The sequence below is a fragment of the Solanum stenotomum genome, chromosome 11 (assembly GCF_019186545.1).
Source record: "Solanum stenotomum isolate F172 chromosome 11, ASM1918654v1, whole genome shotgun sequence".
NCBI lineage: Eukaryota > Viridiplantae > Streptophyta > Magnoliopsida > Solanales > Solanaceae > Solanum > Solanum stenotomum.
The window spans coordinates 39,844,335-39,867,044 of NC_064292.1; the positions used below are offsets into that span (position 1 = coordinate 39,844,335).

Below are 22,710 nucleotides of genomic sequence, written 5' to 3' on the forward strand. Positions count from 1 at the left end.
TATATGAAATAACATATAATATTGAAAATTACGTAAATGATATTATAAATCATAATAATTAACAAGTGAAAATATTTAAAATTCATACAAAAAAAATTCACTAACTCTCTAATTCCATGTGTACCACTTATATTAAAACAAAATGAGTAACATATACTATTTGAAATGACGTAAAAGGAATTATAAGTTATATAAATTAACAAAATATTTAGGAGCATATAAGAAGTTTTATTGATTCTATTAATTTCATATGTACCACATAAATTGAAACATAAGGAGTAATATATATTATTTGAAAAATTGACGAAAAAAATACATACAAAAATGTAATTGACTCTTACGATTGAAATAAAAAAAATAACATATATTGGACGAGTGTTGGCACGAACACCTAATCTTCTATACTATCTTAAAAGTATGAACTCCCAAACTTAAATGTTAAATTACTATAATACCCCCAATTAAAAATAATCAATTTATTTTATTTATTAAATTAATAATATTAAAAGTAAATACCTTTTCACATTAAAGGATTGTGATTTTTTCAAAGGGTTGTGACTTTTTTGACGGGTTGTGACTTTTTCGAAGTGTTGTGACTTTTCCGAAGGGTTGTGATTTTTCCAAAGAGTTGTGACTTTTCCAAAGGGTTGTGCCTTTCCCGATGAGTTGTGACTTTTCCGATGAGCAATGACATTTTCGAAAGGTTGTAACTTTTCTGATAAGGCAGAATTAGCACATATTCATACTACTATTTGTTAGCTATAAATAGAGGGTTTCCTCTCACTTTTAAACTACAATTTTCTTTTTAAGTTTTCTACTCTTCTTCTTCTTCTTAAAAAATCTCGAGGGTTATTTGGAACAGTTGATTAAGTTAAAATTTCAACTCATATTGTAGCAAATCATTCATCAATTCACACTCATATTTTTCTTACGATTTTCATGAGTTAACAGTGACGAAAAGTTGTGGAAAAGACAATAATAATAAACAAATGTGAAAAAAGTCACATGATTTGGGTAAAATATTTCTTTTTTGTTTTTTCATTTTTTATTCTTTCACACTCAAACAAAGGATTTCTTTCTAATTTTACTAAAACAACGGACATCAACATTGTCTATTGAATTATTAGTTTTGATGTTATATCCACTATTTCAAAAATATATTTTCACTTTTACTTATAATATGGTAATATAATCATGATAATAATTATATTATTTTTTAATACATATGTAAGAAAAATGAATGGAGAAAGTGACGTGTTGGTGGGAAGATATTTCAATCAAATGGAACACTATAGTGAATGTAGCATTTTTCGTCTTCCTTCTTCATTGGCTATGTATTGTTCCATATGTTTTTTCTTTTTTGTATTTTTATTGAGTATGCAATTTTTTAAGTATGAATTTCCTGTTATTTTGTGTGCATTTTAATTTTAGAAAATGTTATGTCACAAGATATACTTCTTGATAGCTATATAAAAATAGATAAGAAAATAGTGATTGGTCATAAAATATTCTTAAATCAAATTAAGAATTCTATAAATAACACTTTAAATTTTATTCATCAATTAATTTTTATTATTGAAAAAGGTAAATATTTTATATCACAATAAAACTTCTATAAGATACTAGATACATTTCATTAGACAATAACTATATGATATGTATACGGCAGCAAAAATGAAAAGACTACAATTCGACAAAGATAAGGTAGAAACTTAATGAAATGAAATATTTTTCACCAAAGGTGATGTTCATATATTAAAATTAAATTATGGTACTAAAATGTATATATATAACAAAGTGTTGGTCAAGCTAAATATTTGACATACACTCAAACCTCTATTTAACCACCATTCATTATAACAACAAAGTACCTTTTTTTTTTTTGTAAAATTACTTCTTTATGATAGTCTTACTCAAATATTAATTGAGTAATAATATTTTGTAAAAAATAAATTACGTACAAAGATAAAATATTGAAATATTTATGATAATCCTTATTAGTGTCATGCACATACTAAATTTCAAGTATGAATTTTTAAGAGAATAATTATACTTAAATGGTGTCCATCATTTATGTTCATAATCTCAAGAAGAAAGACTATTGATATTTTCTTTAAAATAAATTTGTTGGTTAGATTTGTTTACAAATTTGAGTGAAGTAAAAATAATACTACTAAAGAAATGTCACTTTCTCACCATATTTAAATTCTGAATGTATTTTGAAATGTTTCAATGATATCTGGTCAATATAATTTCAAAATACAAGTAACTCTATAACAATATATATTAATCATTTAAAAACATTGATCCTAAGTTCTTTCAATTATAATTATTTACTAAAAATATTAATTTAATAATATTAATTCTATTTTACATCTTATACTATATATGCTATATACACATGCCGTGAAACTAGTAATATTATATGTAAAGGATCTCCTGGCGCTATTTTCCCATTTCCTGTCATTCAAAGGGCTTTTACAACTTTCCCTCCTTCTCCAGTACACTACTTCTCTGCTCTCTATTCCTCAATGGCCACACCTCTTTACATAGTTGACGACGACGACGATGTAAGCTCTTTATATGCTTGTGCTTTGTTTCCCTTTGCTTTCTGATTCTAAACCTTTTCTCTCTATTTTGTACAGGAATTTGATTGGGATTCAGCTGTGAAAGAAATCGATGAAGCAACAGCCATTTCCAACAGGCCATCTTCTTCCGATTTTGCTTCTACTTCTCATTCAAATCAACAAATTAAGGAAACCCACAAATACCCTTTTGCTTCTTCTTCTTCTAGACAATCCACACTTGATAAATTTATCCAAAATTCCACCAAGAATGCCGAGAAATCTAGTCTGGAACAGGAAAATCGAAATGGGTTTGGAGCAAAGAACGGAAATGAAGTTGAATCATATGGGCCTAGTTATGTTGAGATTGATCCGGAGGCTGCAAAAACTTGGATTTTCCCAGGTTCTTTTTTTCACTGTTTTTTCTACTTCAAATTATCTGTTTTTACATATTAATGTTTTATAGAAGTAAAAATGTGAGCAGTTATGTTCTATTTGCTTTATGTTTCATGGATTCTTCATTTGAGTTGCTGCATATGTCCCAAATAATATGAACTTCGATTAAAGCTGAACGTGTCTCTACCTGATGCAAACATTTACTCTACTCAGTGTAAACGTAGGATTTGTTGGCTAATATATATACCAATTGAAGTATAATGCTTTGAAGATGCCGGTTCTGAATTTTGAATATGAAAAGGGAATTCAAGTGGGTTGTTGGAAAAACATGAAACATTGGAAAATCACCATTGTTGCAAAATGAGGTTGTTAGATTTGGTGTTGTTTTGACAAATTAATAATTTAGGATTTGTTCTTTATGATATTTGGAACTATGTTTCAAATTTGAGCTGATTTGGAGTAGCTTTATGTATTGAATTGTTAAAATTTGAAGAACAAGTTGTTTCTGGGCAAAAGTTCGTTTAGACAAAAATGACTAAACTTCAAGCATATGTGCCCTAAATTCAAGCAATAAAGGCCAAGCTTTAGGCATATGTGCCTTATGTTCAGGCAAAATTGCCCGAAGTTTGCTTGTTTTCAGATTGGCTGAAATTAGACTTTGACAAACCAAACTTCAGATGCGAATGTCTCATGTCAAACAAATCTTTTGCCAAACCAAACTTCATACACCTCATGTCAAAAGTTGATTTATCACCGCATTTCAAAAGTTGATTACCCGTTGAACTTCAGACATTGCGGGTCTGAAGTTGATTTAAAGCTGGTCCTGTAAACTGTGCACTGCCCCTGGGGTTACATCGTCTACTTTGGCCCAGGCCTACACGGTTTCCCCTAAAACGCCTAATACCATTAAGAGAATTCAACACCTCATAAGTAACTTCTTTTTCTTTCTACTGTTCATTTAGGACTTTATTCACACGCACCCACAATCTCCCTCTTGAACCAAGTTCCACATGACCCATCACTATTCATGGGCTAATTTGAAGATTAATTGTGTGCCACCCACATTATTCGAGTATTTATGACCACCAAGCCCACAATCTTCTTCTTTGTGTGTTGTCTTCAAGCTACGAGTAAAGGTAGTAAACCCGACCCATATGCATGCAAAGGCAATAAGTCGATTGAGTTGTTGATGGAATAAGGGTTTCTTTCAAACCTGAAAGAGGTCCAAATCTTGGAATTGGGCTAGGAGCAGCTATTGAATTTGTCCAGTCGAAAGGGAAAGGCGATGACTATTAGTTTAGACTCTTTTTCCAAAGGAAGCGAGTGGAATATTAGACAACGAGTAAGGGAATGAGTTTGTCCAAATAAGCTCTTAAGAAGCGGAGTTTCACTTGACAATGGGTTTGGATTGAAACCTTTCTTAGATGGAATCGACTGACTTCTAGTTGCATCGGATCTAGAGATCTGTTGCCAGTTCTGATAGAAGGAAAGGAGTAAGGTTTAGGCTTTGCGCAACAGTTGTTGAACCCGAGGTTGGTAATAAACTGAAGCTGCTCAGTCTTCTAGCATAGTGGAGTGAGATATATCGAAGAATGAACTTGGACGCCATGCCATCACTCCGCTATCTCTTCCGCCAAACCATTGGTTCTAATGCCTTTTGTTGGGGTAAAACAACCCAAAGATACTCTTAACATAGTGTGATATTATTTGTTTTGAGCCAAGCCCACATTGTTTTCCCCGAAAGGCGTATCCAAAACCTCATAAGTAGCTTCTTTTTGTTTGCTACTTTTCACCTGGGAGTTTGTTCATACTCACCCAACAGGTATGATAGTTACTTTAGTTGTTGATTGGGCATGTTAGGAATTAATATATACGGTTTGTTGTATCCCCAAGGGGATCACTGAGTGGTTGAGGTGTATAAGTACAACTTGGAGTGGTTGAATCTCAACTACAATACTCGGTAGTATCTTTTCCATCCTCTGTGAGCAGGTTGAGCTGACAACTGCGCTTGTGTGTGTAGTAACTGCCAAATGAATCAGTCGAGGCCCGTGTTTATTGGTCGAACATCACCAGTATTGAAAAGAAAGAACCAAAGAAGAATCATGTGTTGTATTTCACTTGGTTAATTTATTGTTATCCTTATACATATAATAATAATAATATAGCAATGGTGCGAATAGGTGAAAGTCATTTTATGTTGATCTTTGGAAAATAATTATACTCCCTTTGTTCACTTTTACTTGTACACTATTCCGAAAATAGATTTTCACTTTTACTTGTCACTTTTAACATATCAAGAGAAGTCAATTTTTTTCCATATTTTACCCTTAGCATTAGTTACTTATTCTCCAAATTGTTTCTCAAGATCTAATACTAAACATCAATTAATACGGATAGTGTGGTAAAATTTCTATGTCAATTATTATTTTCTTAATGGGTGTGCCTAGTCCAAATGTGACAAGTAAAAGTGAACGGAGGTAGTAATTTTTTTTGCCAAGTGCTAGTCTCCCTCCTTTCCTTTTATAGTTTTAAGACTTCTCTTTTTAAAATTGTAAGTACCCTCAGTGTGCTAGCATGTTACTTAAATACAGTAGATTATGCTGCTTGAATGAAACTTTTGCATGGACAATTATAAGCTCTATGATTTAACTGATAGTCTTTTACTATCTTTTATATAAATCATTGTAGAAGCTTCTTGGAATGAAGACTCATGCTCATTTACCTTCTTTTTCCTTGCAGTAAATTTCGATCGTCGTGATTATCAATTTTCTATCATCCGCACTGCTCTTTTTAGCAACACCTTAGTAACATTACCCACAGGACTTGGAAAGACATTTATTGCTGCTGTTGTAATGTATAATTATTTCAGGTGGTTCCCAGAAGGTAATGCAATGCTACAACTATCTTATTTCTTACTCTTTTGAACTTGTCACCATTCTATTTCCAAGAATTACTCTCATCATGTCTCTACATTGGAGTGTTAGTTTATGAGAAGCAAGGTTAGTCTCAGCTGAATCTGCTGAAATCTTGAGCTATACAAGAATATTAAGTAGGTGCTTTGAACATTGGAATTTACTCTCTGCATCCCGATAAACTAAACCCAATTTAACCTCTACATATATTAAGAGTACAAGGTTGAAAAGACTGGGAAGTTTAAATAGTGGTTTAATTGTGAAATGGTTAGTCAATAGTGTGTCATTGGGGCTTTGCTCTCCTCTTATTTTTCATTGTATGGTTTCGATGGACTCAACATAATTTCCCAAAAAAACTCAAACGGTTGTATCACATTGAGATGCCGATTCGTTTTCCACCCCCAATAAACGGTTGTAACCCCCTAGTCAGTCACCGGTAGACCTAAAGGGATCCTGGACACGCAAAATCCCTGCTCGTGAGAAATGCATGGTTCCCTGCTGGTTCAAGGGACAGATGTTTGTAGTCCTCCTCCTTCTAATCTAACACTATCTCATTCATTCAGATGACAAATGAAGTTGTGCAAGTGTGACCTGATCACTTCTATAGCAATTGTAGGACTCCATGCTTTCTCCTCCCTTTATCCTCTTTAATTTGATTACATCTTTCACAATTTCAACTATCATGCACCCTGTATAACAAAGAAATGAAGGGTTTGTTTTGAAAGACGTATCAAGAACTCCACATGCGAAAATCCCCACGGTTTCTAAACATCCACTGCTACATGCTGCAGAAGAGCAAGTTTAAATTTATGATATATGAACCGGTAAACCTCGAGTATTTTGGCATAAACATCACTTATTAAGCTCTTGCCATTTGCCAATCATCATTTTGATTTCGATGCACATCTGTCAGCTAAGCTGCTCGGACTCTTTACTTTTGGTGCCGCACCCGTGTCGACACGACATGGGTGTGGGTGTGGGATTTGTGTCCGATTTGGTCAACGGATTGTGGGTACTTTGACCAAAATCGATGGAGAAAGTCTAGACAGTTTTAATGATTTCTATAATCAATACAAAAGCTAAGGTGAAATTGAAGAAAATGAAATACCTTTTATATAAAAAATTCTATGTAACCCATTTTCCTTTAATCTCCTTCCATGATTCTCCTCAAGTTCTCCATATAATATCTCATAATTTAGGTTTTATAACTCCATTTTTAGATATTTTAATGATATTTAGGTGAATCCCCGCACCTGTATCCACACGGGATACACATGGATCCATATCCCTGAATCTTAAAAATTAGATCTTGAAGGATCCGACCTCTACATCAGCACCCGTATCGAACACCCGCACCTGAGTCTGAGCAACTTAGTCTGTCAGCAGCTAATTCTACTTGTTACATTTTGCTTTGACTTTTCAAGGTATTGAGTTCTTGTGTATTGAGTGCACATCTTATGCTCATAACTGTGAAGTATTATGCAACAACCATATTAGGCCAGATACTTCATTTTAAGCATTTTTCGAGTTTATGAACAAAGGAGAAATGAGTTCATGGCTGAATCCTGATGAGCCCTTCAGTATATATATATATATATCTGTTTAGATGATATTTTAAATCCTTTGGATTCACTGTTTAGGATGGTGTTCCAATGGCAGGAAAAATTGTTTTTGCAGCTCCTTCACGCCCACTTGTTCTGCAGCAGGTGGAAGCATTACACAAGTTTGTAGATATTCCACAAGTAAGCTAGGAGTTTTATTTTGCTTTATATTGGTTTAAAGTTGTTTTCCTAATCCAATGTCCTAAAAGAGCAAATGTTCTGTTATTTACATTTTGAGACAATTGTATTAAACTGATTGCAGGAGTGCACAATTGATCTGACAGGTCAAACAAATCCTTCGAGAAGAGCAAGTTTATGGAAAGAGAGACGAGTTTTCTTTGTAACTCCACAAGTGCTGGAGAAGGATATACATTCTGGTGACATTCTGCACTCTAGTGTGGATACATTTTTATGTGTTTATAGTTTTCGTGTTTTCCAGTTATTCGAGGTCTAACCTGCACATGATTTGTGCCTTCATGATAGGAAATAGAACTTAACTTCCAGTGAGGTATTTGATTTTCTGGATGTCAATGCATAAGCTAGAGGAGAGTCACTTATATTTGTATTGGATCACTTTAGCGTCACCAACCGTAATCTCTCTTATCAGAGGTGTTGGAAACATGTCTAAAACTGAATCCATATATTTGTATGTATTTTTTGACATATTCTTGGAGGTATTTTCAGATATTAACTCCACACTTTCTGCAGATAAGAAGCTATTTAACTAGCAAGTGAATTTTGTGATTAAACTTTCTTATTTTAAAGAAAAAATCAGATGTAAGTATCTAGAAGAAACTTGAGAACACTAATATTTTAAGGATTCCAGGTTTAAATAAGAATTACAATAGGTTAATTGCTCGGCCCAAATAGAATTGTTCTGCTTAGATACTATCTAAATATGCTCCAAATATGAAAAAAATAAGGTATTAGAGGTATCAGATGGTTAAGATTGTAGATGTTAAGTTGTAGTAAATTCAATTATGTTTACTTGACGATAACAACTTTGAGTATAACTTGTTTAGGTTAATTGACGCTCAAAACGTTGTTATTTGCTTATGAGCTTTTAACAGTTTAATACTCCCTCTGTCCCAGTTTATGGGACTTACTTTCCTTTTTAGTCAGACCCAAAAAGAATGACACATTTCTATATTAAGTAACAATTGGACTGTAAAATGTCTATTTTACCCTTAATGAAATGATTTACAGCCACACAAATTTCTATCATTCATTTTGGACCACAAGTTTTAAAAGTCTTCCTTTTTTTCTTAAATTCCGTGCCAAGTCAAACTACCTCACATAAAATGGGACGGGGGAGTAACTCCTTAAATTACTTGGATTTGATTATGGATTTTCCTGTCCATTATGGTCATCATCAGCTCAGTCCTGATATTTTTATGTTCCATGATTATGGTGTCATTGGTTTTCCGTCGTGGAGGTGAAGTCATTCGTTAGGGGGCTATCATATGAGTCAACTTCATTCTTTAGGGTCGGGTATCTGTTTTTAGTTAATGGTTATGGTGCTTTTTCCAAGGGACTGCATGCTTCTTGGCAAACTTGATTGCTATCCCTTCTTGATTCAAAATGGAACTTATCTTGTGCTGTCTTGGAATATATAATATAGTATACACAAGGGAAGTTCTCCAACAGTCAGATTTTAACATATGATTACTATAGCCAATGGCGAACACCCCAAATAGATCCAACTTAGCCTCGGTTGATTACTTTGTTAGTATAAATAAAAAGCTGTTGGTGTAACTTTTTTGTTTTAATTCTTTTATAATGCTAGAATGTGGACTTGGGTGAAAAGTTGCTAGCACATCAATCAGATGAGTCCTTGCATATAAATGTGTTAATTCGAGGAAATACTTCATGACTAGAGGTTGAATGCACATTGGATATATTTCCTTTTGATTAAGATAATTGTAAATCTCATATCTTTGTAATATTCCCTTCTTAGACCATATTGAACATTTATGAAGTAATATCTGTAAATATATCACAGGAATATGCTTCATGAAACATCTAGTTTGCTTGGTAATCGACGAGGCTCATCGTGCAAGTGGAAATTACTCTTATTGTGTAGTAGTTCGCGAGGTTTGTCAGTTTTTTAAAAGTAGATCTTCTAAACATTGCTTCATACCTGTTTCAACGTGACACTATATTGGAACTTTATGAGTTGCTTTGCTATGTGAATTTCACCTCGTATCTGTTTATGATTGTTCTCTCCTTTCAGTTGATAATCAGTATTTCTAAAAAAAATTTAGATGACTGGGAAATATGCTCAATGTTCTCTCTGTGTCGACTATTTACTATTTAGATTTATTGCATGAGAATACCTATTCTTGGGGAGGTGAGAGAAATAGAAAGGCGATCTCCCTCTCTCCTTTTTGATAGTAAGCTTCTATAATTTGGACAGTGTATCAACAATTACATCCTGCACTCCAGAATTAATTATTACAATGATGTGGAGGTGCATGGATATCTTTTTCAATAGAAAGAGGAATTCATGAAATTTAAAGTCCTCTCTGTAACTTTTTACAAGTACAGTAGTTTTATTCATGAATTACAGCACCAAAATGGTACTGTCTGAGGTTCAAAAGTATCATGGATTTGATTTCTCAAGTGTGAGCAGAATGAGGAAAGGGCAGTACTAATTCTATGTCGGTTGTAAAAGACATTTTACTCCAAGTTCTTTAACAGAGCATTCCCATGTACTCTGAGTATAGCAAATCAAGAAGCAAAGCTATAGATATTCAAGAATACGGGACCAAAAAATTCATCATGTTCTCTTTATTTATTTTTTTGTATCTGGCATTGTTATCAAACACAAAAAGCGCAAAAAATCTCTAAGGTCCATTGGGGTGTTAAGTGCAAATAAAGGCAAATGGAGAAAAAATATAGAAATATATGTGTAGTCCAAGACTAATAATTGCAAGCATGAATAATAATTATATGGACAAATAAATTGATTTTTTTTATAATAAATTAAAATAGGATTTGTTTAGTGTCGCGTCTTAGGATTACACTCATTAGAGAGGAAAGTATGCCTTAGAGCTTTGATGACGAGAGTGAAGCACCCACTAAGCGAGGCGAAGTGCTCATCATGTTTTGCATCTCGCTTTAGGGCTAACCGTACATTTGGCAAGACTAATTTGTCATTGTGATAACTGACATAAAGGGGTTGTGGGAATAATTTATTTGCTTCATTTTTCTCTATGTAGATGTAGAAACTAATTGTTGGTCTAGTGCCAACTTTATATATCCAATTCAGCATTCTACCTCAGATTCTTGTTCTGCTTTTCCCTGCTAAAGCCAAATCCTTGGCCAACTCCTGCCGGTGATCAAATTTGGCCCATTTCCAAATTCCAAACAGACAGGCTTCTATGAGTTCCAAAATTCAAATGCTTATTTCATTTTCTCAAGGTCCATTGTGCTGTATACTTTTAATCTGGTACCCAAGGAAAATGTGAGGATCATAAGTGTTTTTTTAAGTGGTTAGTTCTACTCATATAGCACAAAAGTTGTGTTTGAACAGCAGGAAGTCTTTACATTTCTGTGTTTCTTTGAGGCACTTATCCCCTAAGGTTCTCCGGTGTGAGCGTTTGATACAGGTGCGGATCTAGAGGTCGGATCCTTCTTGATCTAAATTATTAGATTCGGGAATAGGGATTCATGTTTTGCTTGGTTAGTGTGCAAAAGGGCCTGCTTAACACATGAAGTGCTTCAAAAGAAAGGCAGACAATTATGCTCAAGATGCTTTATGTGTGATCAAGATGCAGAAGTTAATTGTCACTTATTCCTTCATTGCAAAGTAGCTACAAGCTTGTGGAACATGTTTCTTGGTCTTCTTGGTGTATGCTGGGCAATTCCAAAGTCCACTAAGGATTTGCTTTACAGCTGGAAGGAGATAGGAAGAAGGGAGTCAAATGAAGATTGGTGGGAGTTAATCCCAGCCTGGATCTGGTGGTCCCTATGGAAAGAAAGGAACGGAAGATGCTTTGTGGATAAGAGAAACAACATCCAGAAAATTGAATGAATTGTCTTAGTTTTTGTACTTTTGGTGTAAACAAGATATGATGGGGGATATAGAACTTTTTGATGACTTCATAGCTAATTTGTAATCTCCCATAGGGTAGTTTGATATGCTCTGATGAGATTGTAAGTGACCTATGCTCATCATTTAATTGATGATGAGCCTTTTGTGAATACACAGTTACCTTTATCTCAAAACAAAGAATAGGGATTCAGGTACAGATACTGGTGCGGGGATTCAACTATAAATAATTTAAATAAAAAAATAAGAGTTATATGTATAAATTATGAGACATTACGTGGAAAACTTACAAGGTATTCCGAGGAAAAAATATTGATCAAGAGGAGAATTCTAGAAAGAGATTAAAGGAAAATGACTAACATGGAAATTTTCTATACACAAGGTATTCCATTTTCTTCAATTCCACTTAGCTTTTGTTTTGATTACAAAAGTTATTGTATTTGTCATGAATTTCTCCGTCAATTTTGGTCAAAGTATCTATAATCGGCTGATCAAATATGGTATGTATCCCCCACCTACATTCACACCCACGTTATGTCAACAGTCGACATGGGTGTGGCACCGTAAGTGGAAAGTCCGAGCAACTTAGCATTTTATCCCACACTTATCTGCTTGGATTCCTAAGGCACCAAGAAAAGTCTGTTTTCTTGTCTGGTTGCCATTAGTCTAGTGATCTTGACTGCTGAAAACATGAGGAAGAGCAGAATTACTTGTGTTAGTTGGTGCTTTATGTGTAAAATATTGGGAGAGGATGTCAACCTCCTTTTTCTACAGATAGTTTGGATTTCCGTCGACCATGCAAGGAACGGTGAAGGACACTTTATTTAGTTGAACCTTTAGAAGAAGAAAGAGGAGATACAGTGCATGGGATATTGCTCCGTTAGCTCTTATGCGGGTTTGGAGAGAATTAGGATAACTTTTGATAGAAACTGAATTAATTTTGTACATTAAAGAATAGCCTTTTATCCTTAATTTCTTTTTGGGGCACCCATGAGATTGCTATTTGTATTGAAGGATGTGTGTCTTTTGTGAAGAACTGTTTAGTTGTAGAGTACCATTTGGCCAATTTATGAATTCCCCCTATGATAGTCATTAGGATGCAGTTGTCTATAAGGACTACTCTTCCAGGATCGAGGCCATGAGTAGATCATTGGATGTGCAAATGTTGATTGGGCAGGATCATCCTCTAATAGATGTTCGACATCCATATATTGTGTTTTAGTAGGAGGTAGAGTAAGAAACAAAGTGTGGTTGCTCAATCTAGTGCAAAAGAAGAATACAAAGCAATGTTGTAGCAACTTGTGAGCTAATTTGGATTAAACAGTTACTCAGAGAACTAAATTAGAGAATCAGTCAGATGGAACTTGTGTGTGATAACCAAGTGACCCTTAATATTGCATCAAATTCGGTATTTCATTAGAGAACTAATTACATTGAAATTGACTGTCACTTTCTTAGAGAAAATATTTTTGTGCGATATTGTTACAAAATTTGTGAAGTCGAGTGATCAACTTGTAGATATCTTCACCAAGTCCTTCACTGGTCCTCATATTAGTTGCATTTGTAACAAGTCGGTTTATATGACTTGTATGCACCATCTTGAGGGGAGGTTAGAATAGGAAAAAAAATAGGAATAGTATATAAAAATCCTACTTGGATGAGGATTGTTACGTAGTGTCTATAAATAAGACAATGTAATAATGTGGATACACAATTCAATAAAAAAATTAATTCTCCTATATTTCTCACAGTTTGTAGGTTCTCAATTTTTTGGTGTACCTCTTGTACACAGGAGTGTTCTAGAACATAGATGGGTCGAGTTTCTTAGATAAAGTATCTAAAAGAATTGGATTCGGTCTCCTCTTTTTTCCTCCTCTAGTTCAAACAGATTTGAATATGTAATACATATCCGAAAGGTAAAATTAGTTAAATTGTTGAAAGGCTCAAAATATTTAATGAATATATTCCTTGATAATTTTCTTTTTTTAAGAAGTTCCAGTCCCCAAATATAAGAGAAACATTAAGCGGAAGTCTTAGATTATCAGACCAGTTCCCGTTAAGCATAGCTCCCTTCCGGAGTGCAGTTTGAGACATTACAAACCAAGCTAGAAGTTGTGGGACACCCCAACTCCTGCTTGAGGGGGTGGGGGGAGGGGGAGGGGGAAGGATAGACATTCTTATCCTGGTTAGCTTAGGACCCTACAATCAGGTTGTATGTTGCTTACTGTTTTATGTGTTTAAGATTTACTCCTAAAACATAGTTGCCAAGTTAATATCCTACGGGTATAGTACACTTGGTGATAAACTGATAACATAATGTGTGCGTGACATACACAAATACTGCTAGAAGATAAGCATAGCCCAGGAAGTAGGTTGGAGGACTCTTCAATGTGTTGTACAGGTATCATTAGCAATCATCAATACACAGAGAGCTTAAATTTCAGTTGTGTTCTTACTATTATTTTCTTTAGAAATTGCCATCTCAATTCCTTGATTTATCTGTATTTTTTTTTTGAGAAAGGTAACATTACTTCTATATATCCACAGGTATACTACATCAAAGTGTAGTCCCCCTCCAAAAAGTTTTACCTACATCATTCCTAGGATCTTCTAGTTACAACCAGTCAATAATATTAAACACATTTTCAGCATCTTCTATTACTACTTGCTTACACCAAAAATAATAAAGCCCTAGGCAATTAGTCTTTATCTTTTGGATATTGTTCTGTTTTCCTTCAAAGCATCTTTGATTCCTTTCCTTCCAAATTGTCCACCAAATGCAAGCTGGGACAATCCTCCATCTCTTCTCATATTTTCCTGCATTTCCATCCCTGTTCCAGCATTGTAGGACTTCTATAATACTCCCAGGCTTTGTCCACTTAATCTTCCTCTTTTGGATAAACATCTGCCACAATTGATCAGTCCATTTACAGTGTAAAAAGAGATGGTTGATTGTCTCCACCTGTTCTTCACATAGATAGCAACTAGAGCGTAGATTGGGTTTCCTCTTGTTTAAGTTCTCATGTGTCAAGACTGCCTGCTTTGCCAAGAGCCATGTGAAGTAATTCACCTTGTAGGGAATTTCTGTTCTCCAGATCATCCTCCAGTGCCATCCTGCATGCTGCTCCTCCGTAGACCTGAGTTCTCTGTATGCTGATTTTACAGTGAACTCTCCCCCTCTCTCCCCCTTCCATACTAGTCTATCTTCCTCTCCTGTCAGATTGGTAGCCATTTGCATTGTATCATGAAATCTTGCTATGGTTGTCATCTCCCAATCATTTAGTCCCATTCTTAGAAACAGGTTCCACCCTTGTCCTGTCCATAACTCTGCCACTGTTGCTTCTTGTCCTTGGCTCAGACTATGTAGTACAGGGAAGGCATGTTTGAGTGCTTCCTGTCCACACCAAATGTCATTCCAAAAAGCTACTTTTTCTCCATTGCCCACCTTGCAGCTGGTTCTCTCTTTGACCAGCTGCCATAGGTTCCTGATAGACCTCCATACACTACAATTGTAAGGGTTGGTGACCACCTCTGTCATCCATTTATCCTCCATGCCATATTTTTCTATTATTACTTCCTTCCATAGAGATACTTCTGGTGAGACCAATTTCCACAACCATTTCATCATCAAACTCTTGTTTTGTGTTTTCAGCTCTCTGATATTGAGTCCACCCCGTCTCTTACTTACCAGCAGTATTTATCTGTATTTGGTTGGTTCAAATTCTAACTTTTTCGATTTATTTGTAGTTGATGGCATTTCATGTCCAAGTTAGGATATTAGCATTAACTGCTACACCTGGGTGTAAGTAGCTATTTATCTGCTGGACTTTATTGGAATTTAAATTGGTCTCATGCCTTATGTCACCTTCTTATTGGGATCTTCCATGTGTCAGCTAAAAGGCAAGCAGTTCAGAAAGTGATTGATAACTTGCAAATATCAACACTTGAATATCGAAATGAAACTGACCCAGATGTGCTACCATATGTGCATGCTCGAAAGATTGAACAGATAACAGTATAAATTTAACTCCCTTTTGGCTCTCTGCTGAAGCTTTTTCTTCGTTGTTTATATTCAAAATTTTGTAATATACTTTCAGGTTCCCATGGGCCAAGATGCTGTTGAAGTTGGGGAACTCCTCTTTGAAGTAATGGACCCATTAGCATCTCGGCTTCGTGCATACGGACTACAAGTTAATAGAGACTGCCGGACAGTATGGCTACTATACCTTAAAATTTTTTAGATGTTTATTTAATCATAGTATAATTATTTGCTACATTTTTGGATTTGCTGGTCTGACTAGTCAGTCAACAACACAGTTCAGGTTAGGATACTTGTTCAATGAAGTTTGTTATTTTTTTCACGTTCATCCTATTTTTTGTTCTAGTTATTTTTTTCTTTTCGTGTTTGCAATTCTAAGTGGATTATAGTGATGAAGTCTACTATTAAACGGATGCTAATGCCTCCATGTGGCTCCTTTCCTACGGTCATGGGAAATCCAAAACTTGTATAATAAGTCAATACTGGGTCAGTCGAAATTCTTTCTTAGTGAAGTCGGAAGACAACATCGAATCAGACAGGCACAAAAGAAGTGGTTTCATCCAATCGGCGGGATAATTCGATTTCTAGTCAGCTAACTGAGAATCCAATAGAGAAAATAACTTTTCTAAAGATATCTCGGTAGAATGATTATTGTGAGCTGCGAAAGAGATAAATCCTAGTCGTTAGTACGAATCGCCTCTCTCCTTCTTTATCCGAATTGGTTCCTAGTGTTAGTCAATCAAGTTTCACCATCAAGAGAGGGAAGTGCCTTGACTTTATACACTTCATTGAATTAAAAAAATTATGCAACAAAATTTCAGAGTTCTGGAGAAGCAAGCTGTAATACCAAGAATATTGTGAATATACAAATTAATAAACAAAGAATTTGTAATCTTTTTAAATTCTGACTAGTTCAAGAGAAAAAAATTCAATAGCGGTCTAAAAGAGAGAGGAGGTGCTGATTCTTGGAGAGAGAGAGAGAGAGAGAGAGAGAGAGAAGGCATAATTAAGAGAGGAAAAAAACGACGTGTAAGCTTTTTGGGGAAATAACGCAGCATCTTAAAAAGACTTTCAATAGGATTAAGACTCTCTCACAGATTTGACCGAATTAAATGCTTTCAGACCTATTAAGTGATTTTTAAAATTTAAAAACAGCACTTAATGGCCTGAAATTTTAACCATTCAAATTCAGACCCTCGTAAAGTGCAGTTGAGGCCTTAATGTTAGTAAGGTATAATTTCTGAAAAAGTCGAATTGTAAATTGCTGTTTCAAATATCCTGATTTTTTTCTTCTTCTTAATGTCTTCTCATCACTAAACTCAGATGTTTGGGGTGTGTGCTCTTATGACAGATTGTACTAATATGATGCTGGAGGTTTCTACTGTTAAGTACAGATCAGGACGATTTTCAATCTGCGAGATAATCAGAGTAATATAAAATACAAGCGGTCCTATATATGCTTTAACCAAAAGCACATTAGCATACAAGAGGGTACATTGAACGAGCAGGGAATAGTAGAATTGAACTATTGATTTGTTAATGTATCATGTTTTCCAGTTTCTTAAGATTATACAGTCAGCATGCTAACCATGTTCATATGTACATATAGAATGTGCCCTTCTTCCATTTTAGCTATTTTATGTTACTGTTGTCACTTCTAACATTGGATAGGACAATCCCTCTTCTGTATATGTAGTTGTCTTCGTTTTTTTGTTGTTTTAAGTCTCTCTCTCTCTCCTTTATATATATACACACACACTTGTTCCTTTCTTAAGGTTTATTTGTCTTGTCCAATTGGCAGTTAAGCCCACATCTGATACTTGATTCACGGTCAAGATTTCGTGAAGCTCCACCTCAAAATTTGCCTCAAGTGAAGTTTCAAGAAATTGATGGACTATATGGAGTTCTAATAACACTTTCCCATATAGTGAAGCTGCTCTCGAGCCATGGAATAAAATCTGCATTTGAGATGCTTGAAGAAAAACTGCAATCCAAGTTTGTCCTCTTTGAGCTTCCGGAATTTGATTAATTCAACTTGCTGAAAGAGTGCTATTTCGTTTTTGATGAGTGGATTTGGTTTGAACAATAATATCCCTCTTAATAACATACTGCCCCAATCCATTTCAATGTGCCATCACATTTCTAACGACCAATTGCATCCAAGATATAGTCATATACGTATTGTGCAGTTAATTTCACCATTTTGTAAAACTATTACCTCTTTTTCTGAAAGATTAGATAGTTTAATGGAAGCTTTTGTCTGTTCTCTAAATATGTGCATGTCGTTTACAGGTTCTTCGGACGACTGATGGGAAGAAATGAAATTCTTTTGAAAGCAAAGCGTTTAATGCAGCAAGTTGTATCTCATGGTGCTCCTAGTCCTAAGTTATCAAAAACGTTGGAAATACTGATTGATCATTTCAGTATGTTACATATCACATTCTTCTGTTTGTTCAAGTATTTGTTAATTTTAACTGTTCAATGAGCAACCTGTCTATGTTATATGGATGCAAAACAGCTTTGAAGCATGTTTTTAATGGTTTTTGGTTAGGACATCATTTTATTGATGAAATCTTGATTGTTTGTTTATAGGTTTGAGAGTTTGGGTGTGTTATTCGATTCTTTTAATTTTGCAAATTCATTTAAGGATTGTACTTGTTATAAATTTTAGATTTCTCCCATCTTAGTAATCCTTATAGAGGTAAAGCTAGTGGCACATCAGCAACTATATCATTTGAGTTTAATATTGGAGAGCTGTGATTTAGTTTCTACTGTTTTCTGTGAAGTTTTTGTTACTTATTTGGAAAACGAAATCGAACTTAAGAATGTTGTTTAGTCCTAGGGAATTTTAAATGGGATAATACATTCTTCTACCATTCCCGTCTTTCACAAAACCACAATTTTTTAACTTATTTCTTCTGTTACAGTCTGGACTGTTCGTAAAATTCTTGAACCATGTCAATGAAAGATAAACATTGTCTACTGATAACTTTGTTCCAAGTTAGGGGTCTTAAGGCCACCAAAACAAGCAGTGCAGATATTTAGGCCATAGATAAGCTCCTTTGGTAATAGTACCTTATTACACATTGATTTTCATGTTAAAAAGATGAATCATGAATGCCTCACATGCTTTAGGTGTCATCAGCTTCTCAGCACTGTGTTGCACTCATGCTCAGGGTTTTTTTACCCTCGGGAAAATGACAAACCAAAGTCAAGTTGATAAATAGAAATAGGTGGAATATAAAGCATTATTCTTTGCTGATGGTGGATTTGAAGTTCATTTGTAGCTTCTGATGCAAACTGGAGTACAGTCAAATCTAGGCTAGCCATTTATATTTATAACATTTTAAATATGTAGCTCACTCAATTTCCTATATGGTGCACTAAATTAGCAAGAAGAAATGTCATCTCTTGTGCAAATTGTCAATTGGACTTTATGGAAAGTGGGATCCTGTAATATCAGATACTAAGTTATTAGTAGTTTTCACTCTCTAGGATTTCCTTTTTCTTTTTCAGAATTCTTGTTTGGACCTTCTCATGGTAAATTTAGTGCATCCTACTTTGTAATTTCCTTTGATATCCTTCCATCTGTTGCAGAAATGAGTGATCCAAAAAAATCAAGGGTTATCATTTTCTCAAATTTTAGACAAAGTGTCAGGTAAAGCTTCTATGAGTCCCTCGCAATGCTATTCTCAGTTACTTGATTGCAATATTATTCTTACTTTAAAATTCTGAAAACCTGATTTTGGCTGCAGTGACATATTGCTTTCTTTGAGGAGTTTAACGGATTTAGTTAAAGCTACTGAGTTCATAGGCCAAAGCTCAGGTACCCCTACTCTATACGTTTCAGTGGATCAATTTCCTACTGTGTTGGTATTTTAATCTGTTTCTTTGTTAGACAAGGGCTATTTTCCTCTTGGAAAAAGGCTGTCTGACTGTTCTTGCGCAATAATATTAAGGTGTACTGGTCATTTCTCCTTATGTAGCAGTTTATTATCATTACCATGTTTGCTGAAATCAAGTTTTTACCCAGCAATGACTTTGTGAGAAATATAAGGAAAGAATATTATTGAATTGTTGTTGTAATAATTACATAGAGAACCCTATTTATAGACACTATATAATACAATTCCTCACCAAATAGGAGACTATAAACTATTCCTAGTTTGTGTAGGATTGTGTTTTCCTATTCTATTCTAACACTCCCCCTCAAGCTGGTGCATACAAATTATATGTACCTAGCTTGTTACAAATGTAATTAATACGAGGACCGGTAAGAGACTTGGTGAAGATATCTGCAAGTTGATCATTTGACTTCACAAATTTGGTAACAATATCTCTTGAGAATATCTTTTCTCTTACAAAGTGACAATCAATCTCAATGTGCTTAGTCCTCTCATGAAACACTGGATTTGATGCGATATGAAGGGCCGCTTGATTATCACACACAAGTTCCATATGACCGGTTTCTCCAAACTTCAGTTCTCCAAGCAACTGTTTGATCCAAACTAGCTCACAAGTTGCTACAGCCATTGCTCGATATTCTGCTTCTGCACTGGATCGAGCAACCACACTTTGTTTCTTACTCTTCCATGACACCAAATTACCTCCAACTAAGACACAATATCCGGATGTAGAACGTCTATCAAAGGGTGATCCTGCCCAATCAGCGTCTGTATATCCGGTGATATGCTCATGGCCTTGATCCTCGAAGAGTAGTCCTTTACCAGGAGCTGACTTTATATATCGCAGAATACGAACAACTGCATCCCAATGACTATCACAAGGAGAAGTCATAAACTGACTTACAACACTCACAGGAAAAGAGATGTCCGGTCTAGTCACAGTGAGGTAATTCAACTTTCCAACCAACCGTCTATACCTTTCAGGATTACTGAGTTGCTCCCCCTGTCCTGGAAGGAGTTTAACATTCGGATCCATAGGAGTGTCAATGGGTTTACATCCCATCATTCCTGTCTCCTCAAGAATGTCTAAAGCATACTTGCGTTGAGAAATAACAATACCTGATCTAGACTAAGCAACCTCAATACCAAGAAAATACTTAAATCTGCCAAGGTCTTTAGTTTGGAAATGCTGAAAGAGATACTGCTTCAAATTAGCGATACCAACTTGATCATTGCCAGTGATAACGATATCATCAACGTAAACAACCAAATAAATACACAGATTTGGTGCTGAATGCCGATAAAACACAGAGTGATCAGCGCCACTACGAGTCATGCCAAACTTCTGAATTACTGTGCTGAACTTTCCAAACCAAGCTCGAGGAGACTGTTTTAGACCATATAGTGACCGACGCAATCGACATACAAGGCTTCTAGACTCCCCCTGAGCAACAAAACCAGGTGGTTGCTCCATATAGACTTCTTCCTCAAGATCACCATGCAGAAAAGCATTCTTAATGTCCAACTGATGAAGAGGCCAATGACGAACGGCCGCCATAGATAGAAAAAGACGGACTGATGCTATTTTGGCCACAGGAGCGAAAGTGTCACTATAATCTAGCCCAAATATCTGAATATACCCTTTAGTAACAAGGCGAGCCTTAAGCCGATCGACTTGACCATTTGGACCAATTTTGACCGCACAAACCCAACGACAACCAACAGTAGACTTACCTGTAGGAAGGGAGACAAGCTCCCAAGTACCACTCGAATGTAAAGCAGACATCTCATCAAACATAGCCTGCCTCCATCCAGAATGAGAAAGTGCTTCTCCTGTAGTCTTAGGGATGGAAATAGAGGACAAAGATAATACAAAGGCATAATGGGGTGAAGATAAACGATGATAAATCAAGAAAGTATAATGGGGATTAGTATTTCGAGTTGATCGTATACCTTTTTGAAGTGCAATCGATTGGCTAGCAGGGGGCAAGGCGACAGTGGGAGCAGGGTTCGGCGCATGACATGAATCATTTGAGACTATTGCTGGACGTGGACGTCGATGATAAGTTAGGAGTGGTGGCACTATAACTGGAGATGGAGAAAATACCGTAGGTCCCTCAAAATTCGGTACAGGTAAGACCTGAGGTATGGGTAAGACCTCAGAGATATCAAGATGATCAGAAGATGTGTAGTAAGGTTGAGATTCAAAGAATGTTACATCGGCAGACATAAAAATATCAGCGGAGATCATGTGAATAGCAACGATACCCTTTTTGAACTCGAGAGTAACCAAGAAAGACACATTTAAGAGCACGAGGGGCTAATTTATCTTTTCTTGGGGCTAAGTTATGAACAAAGCATGTGCTCCCAAATACATGAGGAGGGATAGCATAGAGATGTGACTGTGGATATAGTATGGAATGTGGAACCTGGTTCGAAATAGAAGATGAGGACATTCTATTAATTAAATAACAAGATGAAAGGACTGCATAAACCCTAAGCAGACTTCATATTTGATCTTATCAGTTGGTCTTCAGTCATAACTCATAATTGCAATTTTCTGAACATACATCTGTTTTAAGATACGACATATACTTGCATTGCCATTTCCCGTGTCTTTCCAGTTACAACGTGTTAGAATCACATCTTTCGGTCAGGGTGTGAGCTTTGGCGCGATCAAAACCAATATGCTTGAGCTTCAAAATTTAAAAATTTGAATCCCTCCTAAGTTTGATGTACAGTCAGCTATGTAGTAATAGCTAATTCTGCTTCCCTCCTCCCCCAAAAAGACAAGCCAAAGAATGACGTTATACCATGGAGAAATGCATGCTGTAGCAAAAGTAATTTATGATAAGTGAAACTTAAACTACTGTGCTTTAGTCTTTATGACAAAGTTTGTAGCCGCAGTGTTGCTAAAGACTCACTTTAGGCATGTGTAAGTCCTGATGTTATGTGAAGCTCAGGTAGGCGCTTGGGTGCAGGCACCAATGTTTTCAGGCAAACACCTATGGGCCATGGGTTTTCCTTAAGAGGGTAGCACTAGAAAATAAATATCTAATAAAGTAACTATATTTATTGTTAACAAAATGTAATGTATTTTTAGTGATTAGGTTTATAAGAACCTGGAAATTTAGTAACAGAAAATAGTCACGAAAAACTTAAAATTGTATTTTAGCATCTAAATCAAATGGTTGACATGATTGTTTCCTCATATTTTCTCTTGATTATAGTTTTCTCAA

At 35.3% G+C, this 22,710-nt stretch overlaps 1 protein-coding gene across 3 annotated transcripts in view; it reads left to right on the forward strand.

Annotated features, from left to right (window-relative positions):
• The first annotated feature begins 2,450 nt into the window (after positions 1–2,450).
• LOC125844614 (DEAD-box ATP-dependent RNA helicase FANCM) overlaps positions 2,451–22,710 on the forward strand; it is a 39,242-nt gene continuing 18,982 nt past the window's right edge. For all 3 annotated transcript variants that reach the window (XR_007444158.1, XM_049523928.1, XM_049523929.1), the window contains exons 1-13: positions 2,451–2,570; positions 2,646–2,967; positions 5,700–5,843; positions 7,532–7,614; positions 7,736–7,850; positions 9,476–9,567; positions 15,275–15,329; positions 15,421–15,542; positions 15,625–15,738; positions 17,368–17,561; positions 17,859–17,989; positions 19,164–19,224; positions 19,322–19,392. Coding sequence is in view for 2 of the 3 variants with exons in the window: in XM_049523928.1 (XP_049379885.1) it covers positions 2,532–2,570; positions 2,646–2,967; positions 5,700–5,843; positions 7,532–7,614; positions 7,736–7,850; positions 9,476–9,567; positions 15,275–15,329; positions 15,421–15,542; positions 15,625–15,738; positions 17,368–17,561; positions 17,859–17,989; positions 19,164–19,224; positions 19,322–19,392 (1,543 nt within the window). In the remaining variant the exon portion in view is untranslated. The remainder of the gene's footprint in view (positions 2,571–2,645; positions 2,968–5,699; positions 5,844–7,531; positions 7,615–7,735; positions 7,851–9,475; positions 9,568–15,274; positions 15,330–15,420; positions 15,543–15,624; positions 15,739–17,367; positions 17,562–17,858; positions 17,990–19,163; positions 19,225–19,321; positions 19,393–22,710) is intronic.